The sequence below is a fragment of the Curcuma longa genome, chromosome 15 (genome assembly GCF_044706935.1).
Source record: "Curcuma longa cultivar G26 ecotype Majalengka, Jawa Barat chromosome 15, ITB_CL_G26_1.1, whole genome shotgun sequence".
In the NCBI taxonomy this organism is placed as follows: domain Eukaryota; kingdom Viridiplantae; phylum Streptophyta; class Magnoliopsida; order Zingiberales; family Zingiberaceae; genus Curcuma; species Curcuma longa.
In genome coordinates, this window is record NC_133875.1 from 2241877 (window position 1) to 2248183 (window position 6307).

A 6307-nucleotide genomic window follows, 5' to 3' on the forward strand; every position below is an offset into this window, starting at 1 on the left:
TCAACAAACTCAACCAACAAAAGCACATCGCCCTTTTTAGTGAGGGGATGAGTTTTCTTTGTACAGAAGTTTTGTATCATGTGCTATTTTTTCGCCCTTCGAGGGCTGATGCGGCTGATTCAACATGTTCGAGTAAGCAAACATAGATCTTTTGCTTCAACCGATTGATTGTCTCGGCCAATCCATCTCTATCTGGTTCAGTGTCTGCATAATTTTGAAGTTGATCTAACCAATCACTTGCTTCCTTGAGTTGTGAGAGTGTTCCTGCAATCAGCTCATCGGACTCCTTTGTGTTCTCCCCACCGCGATCCTTCGGACCCTTCTTCGTCTGTGGTGACTCTGGGGAGAAGCCAATGTCAAGAGCACTTTCTAAGAAACTTAAGAACCACAACTGTGATTCTTTTCGGAGATTGGTCCTTAGTTCTTGGATCTCATTCAGGCCATCCCCCCTTGCCCATTCCATCCTCTCATTGGCAAGGGACTCCACTGTGAATTTTGCAGAATTTGAATCTTTTTTACGGCTAGGCAAAGGCAATGTAAGTTTCTTGATCGACTTTTCTCCTTCAGCAAATTGTCCCAGGATCCCTGAGGATCTGTCTTGAGCTGCTATGCTTGGCTGATCTAAAAGCCGATGTAATGAAAAGAACTTTGCGAGAGATATGTGTAGATTCTCCTCCGTAGAAGACTTGCGTAGATCAGCAAATATGCTAAACAACAAGACTCGTTAGTTATCTCAACTCTGGTCGAACCAACAACAAAAAACTCTTTTAACTTTATCACATTAGACCGCAGTCAACTTGCGGTGAAACAATCGGAACAACAAGAAGATACTAACCCCAGGCCTTTAACAAGAGCTGCTGCAGCAGTTGCTTCTTTTTTCGCCTCGGCTACTATTAGAAAAGCTGTGTTTTTTCTTTTAATCATTCCCTATTAAAACAGAAATTCAGGTTACATGAAGAAACGATGTAGAACATGAAACTTTCCTTTCAAAACAGAAACTGTAATATAGAAGAAAAATAATAAATGAGACATGCAAACCTAACATTTGTTGGTGTATAAATTACTTTGACATATTCAAAGAAGAAGAAGAAGAAGAATTTAAGATGCTCAACAGAATGAGCTGGATGAAACTGATAAAAAAAACTAGTCTAGTCAGCACATAAAACATTTAAATACATTTGAATGGATGATCAAACAACAAGAATGACAAAAGGTCATTGTTTAAATTCCCTGGTGATTCAGGTCTTCAGATTTTGCAGTTGTGTATTAGAAATGAACAAATTGGATAATTTTACCCTACTCTTATCTGATGGATAAACAAAATCAACTCTCCCTTTTATCGAGCCTCGACTTTGCATATCAAAGACACTGTAACCTTAACATGAAACTTAAGCCTCTCCAACATCTACTGGTGCAATGTTATGATTGATATATGTGTGTGGATTAGACTCTAGAATTAACTTATAATGATGTTGATTACCTTCCCAGGCTTGATTAGACTGGCAGGAAGAGATTCCCATGGGATGGCATCCACAACTTTTCTTCTATTGCTGCTTGATGAAGGGCAAATGGAGTTGGAAGGCACTATCTTCTTTACGATACGACTAGACTTGACAGGTACTGTCTTTGGAACTTTTGAATCACCTTTGAGGTTGTCGACTGAACTTTCCTGCTTTATGTCGACTATTTTATTTTGGTTACACGGGATTATGGTTTTAGCCTGTAATACTAGCACCAATGACAACTATCAATCATCTAATATAAGAAATGCATTAGTTGATTTGAGTAAGTATTTGAAACTCTTCTTGTAAGACATTAGAAGATTCCACTTGAATGCTTACCTTGACATTTAGTCTCTTGCTTGGCCCCCGAAGGAACAGCCTTCCTTTCTGATTCGACAACTATGACCTTTTCTTCGACCTTTTGACTGGGTGAGTTGGTTTCAGAAGCAGAATTTCTCATGCTACTCCTCGAAACACCTTGCATGTAGCGAGATGCAACCACATTCTTCTCCTCTTTGATGACCACTTTCTGTTTTGTCCTCCCTTTGTCTGCTTCAGATAACTCATATGTCTTCGAAGTTTTCTTCTCCTGATCTTGTGTTTCAAAATTATCAGGAAGGACTAGCATGTCCATTAGGTCCTTGGGATTCCCTATGCACGGGTTCCTTCCGGGCAGAGGTCGCACACCGACAAGAACCGGAACTGGGGTTCCAGCCTCCACTTTGTCAATGTAGATGAATTGGCCAAGTTGCAACTTGTTCGTTAAGATAAGGTCATTGTCTTCTTTAGATAAGGAAACATATGTGCAATGTGAAGAATCAGACACCTTTATGAAGAAACCATGGTCTGGCCAAAGTTCTAAGCCGGTTAACGCAGGTACGATACTGACTACTTGAAGAAGGACAGACCGATGTTCGCCGCATATTTTTACATCGGTGTTTAAGTTCTTGAGAAGCTTTATCAATACCCCAGGAGTAAGGGATGCCATTTTCTTGCACTTGACCTTCAAATGTAGTTAAAAAAGACAATTGAGCATAGAACCAAGAACTAAGAACCAACACAAAGCAAAAAGCATTTGGTATACAATATACAAATTAGTATGAACTCAAAAGAAGAGCATTTTTCCATGGAAAGACAAAGACCTAAAATCTATAATTGACCATTGGTTTGATCAAATTTTACCCTTTGTGACCCTTGCATCAGTTAAGTTTGGATCCATTACTTGTACAAAATATGTGCCTCTCTATATCAATATATCAAATTACTTCTTGATGCCAATCAAATGCTAGTTAAGTTTAAAATCTATTGAAATTGTCTAATGTTAATGCATAAAAGAATAAAAGGTGACCATTCCACACTTTCACTATATTGTTTGCATTTAATTGTTGGCAATTAGTCAAATAGTTTTATTCCTTTCATAGAGCTGTACATGGCCACAACATCCTCTATATATATATCAACTCTTCTGTTTTCTCAAAAAGGAACAATAAATATAAAACAATGAAAGAAGAAACTCAAATCAATATACAATTTATTCTACTTCTGAGATCAAGCAAGCTACTGGGTCAAATAAAATAAAAAGCCTCTCATCAAAATTCAAATCTCATTTTTCATGAAAACTACTTAAACTGAAAAAAAAAAGAGACAAGAAATGCAATAACCCCACCCCCTCCCTCTCTGCTGCATTTAGTCAAACACTTAGAGGTCGATTGTGGAGCAGAAGAAAGCTTTACTGGTTTAGCAGGTTTGTGTTCTTCCCTGCCCCCAATTACAAAACCTTCTCAGATGAACTATTTGGGCCCACCATTTCACCAAAAAAAGCAAATGATAACTCGTGGCAAATCAATGCTTTCACTGTAAGCATGAATGATGGAGTCCTAAAACCATAGAACTAATCATAATCCACACCAATCAAAGTTAACAACAAACAGGCCAAAGCTTCAAGGCAAAGAAACAAACAGTTAAGAGGATAAAAAAGATTTGCACCAAGAAAACAGATAGTTGATTGTTTCTAAACGATTGAAGCAGTATGGTAGAAGAACACAAAGCTCATCAAGAACACATCTTTACCAAACAAAGCAACCAAAAGGAGAAGAAACGAAGCAGAATTCAGCAGAAACAAGCACCAAGAACTCTTTTTTCACCCTTTCTTTTTTAACAAAAGGATCGGAATTAATCAAAAAATATGATTCTGAAGCCAAACTCTAGAATGCATACCTGGGAGGGGAGGAGGGAGGCTGAGCGCTAATCCATGCGATGGGGGAGGAAGAACAGTGCTTAAAACCGCTGCAGTTGGCACGTACGCCACGTAATACTTTGGCGCGCCTGCACGGCAGTTAACCGTGGCCCCACGAGGCCACGAGGCCAGCGGACGGCGGAGATGCAACGGTAAGGATGCGGGTCGGAGTCGAATGGAAAAGGTCGGGTGGGTAGGAATGTCGCTGTTTACTTCCGCTGAAGGATTTGGTGTGGAGTTGCAGTCACGAAGGATCGGAGGTCGTGGAGTTTTGATAGAACCGTTTTATTTTTATTTTTATTTATTTATTTATTTCTGGCTTCAAATATTTTAAAATTTTTTAAAATCATCATAATAACTCTCTTAAAATGGAGAGCACAACTATAACTACAGCTAGCGATTAAGTAGAACGATTCTATATTGCGATGTGGATAGGAGGGTAAACAAGTTAAGCCGCTTGCGAATTATTCAAATCTCGATTTTAAAAAAAATTATTCGATTAAATTGATGAGTTGAGCTCGAGTTTGATTTCGAGCACGAAAATATTATTGAGTCGATTTCAAGTTTAACAGTATTTGATTCGTGAGTTCACGAATATATTCATTTAAAGGTTTACGAATATATTTGTTATAGAACTCACGGACATATTCGTATTAGCTTGAATTTAATTTTTAAACGAGTTATTTTTGAAGCCATTTGCAAACTATTTAATTTCATTACAAACCAAACTCGAACTTAAGAATTAAATTCGAATCGAACTCAAATCGAGCTTGAGCTTATGAATTGGTATAACGAGCTGAGCTCGAGTTTAATTTCGAGCTCAAAAATATTATCGAGTCAAACTTGAAGCTTAATAGTATTTAGTTCATAAGCTCATGAATATGTTCGTTTAGAGGCTTGTGAACGTGTTCGTTAAGAGACTCACGAATATGTTTGTTAAGAAACTCATTTATCACACACACATATATATAATTAAATATCACATGAATTATAAATATTATATATTAACGAGTCAAGTTCGAACTAAGCTCATTTAATTTTTAAACGAGTTATTTTTAAATCGAGCTTGAACCATTCGCAAACTATTTAATTTCATTACGAATCGAACTTGAGCTTAAGAAGTAAACTCGAGCTTAGGGAAAAACCAATTGTGCCAAGTTTGAACCTTTTACCATTCAATTCGATTCAACTTGGTTCAATTAGATTGATATTTTCTTCTCACCGAATTTGGAAAAGTAAATGGAGTATCAGTCAGCAGAAGAACAGTCAAGATATCTGAAGCCAATTACAGAATATGTTAGTTGATGATCATCACTTGTTACACAAAGATTTGAGAATCTTTGTAATGTAGTTTTAGTTGATCGTATCGAGTTTGTTGTTGATGCGATATATTCGGTAACTCGGTTATTCAACAACAAGAGCAAGACAAAGATTGCACATTCAGATGCCTTATGTATGTATAGTTCTAACTATTGACAAGAATTGGCATCAAGGTACTTTGCTTGCATTCAAAAGCAACTAGAACACCTGAACACCTGAATTGGTAAAGGGATAGGGAACGAGAATTCGATCGAGTCGAATGAAAAGAAGTAGGGTTTCGAGTTCCAGAGCTCACATTAGATGAACTTGCATCAAAATAATCTGCAAAGATAAGAAGCTTAAAGAGATTGTCAAAGGAAAATCTGGAAGAACAAGCATGAACACAAGCCTCAAATAAATGGCTCTCAGGAGCTTAGCTCCTTCTTGCCAAAGAAACCACAATGAAATTGGCACTATTATTTGAAGAAAAACAATTAGCTTATTTAACTTTCTCGATTTCAAAATAAGCTTGTCCTCGAGGTTGCACGGATCTTATATTGCATCTTCGATAGGTAGATTGTGCCACTGAATTGATAATTTTACTACAACTTAGTTATTCTTCTTCACAAGTTTTTTTCTTCTAAAATAGCATAAGGTTGAAGCTTAACTTCATTAAAATTCACTTCAAAAAGTTGTTGAAGAAGAAGAGGATCAGAGCTCAAATTTCAATGAGAATGATTGAAAAGCCTTTGAGTGTGCATAAATTATACTCCAGATTTATTTAATAGACCAATCAAAGAGGAAGATCATTTACCTCCAAGACATCTAGATTATTATAAAATATATATATATAATCTCCATTTTATAATATCATATATGATAATCAACATAGATAGAAAAAACATAGTAACTAAAAAAATTATTAAAACAATTATCTATTTTTATGTTAAAAATTATTTTTCACAAACAAAATACTTGACCTTCATAAAAATAAGAAAAAACAGTACAAAATATAAAAGAATTGACAAACGAAAATAAAAATTTCCATTCAAAAAATGAAAAAGGAAATATTTCATAATTTCTTTCACTGATAAAAAGTTCTAAACAGAGTTCTCAATTTCAGACCCACAGAATTATTTCAATATTGCATGAGTGAATAATAAATTACATAGAAATGAAGTATGAAAGCCATCGTCAATTTTTACCTTTACTTAAACTTTCTAAATATTTTGATAATAATGAAGCTTAATAATAACAATACTGATAATCT

The 6307-nt window shown here is 35.9% G+C and overlaps 1 protein-coding gene across 1 annotated transcript; it reads right to left on the reverse strand.

Moving 5' to 3' along the window:
* LOC141846794 (uncharacterized) lies at positions 1-3736 on the reverse strand. The gene is made up of 5 exons (XM_074734856.1): positions 3720-3736; positions 1842-2505; positions 1481-1728; positions 836-927; positions 1-707 (listed from the first exon to the last, which is right to left on the reverse strand). The coding sequence occupies exons 2-5, from the start codon at positions 2488-2490 to the stop codon at positions 77-79; spliced, it is 1620 nt and encodes a 539-aa protein (XP_074590957.1). The 5' UTR covers positions 2491-2505; positions 3720-3736; the 3' UTR covers positions 1-76.
* Between the last annotated feature and the right edge of the window lie 2571 nt (positions 3737-6307).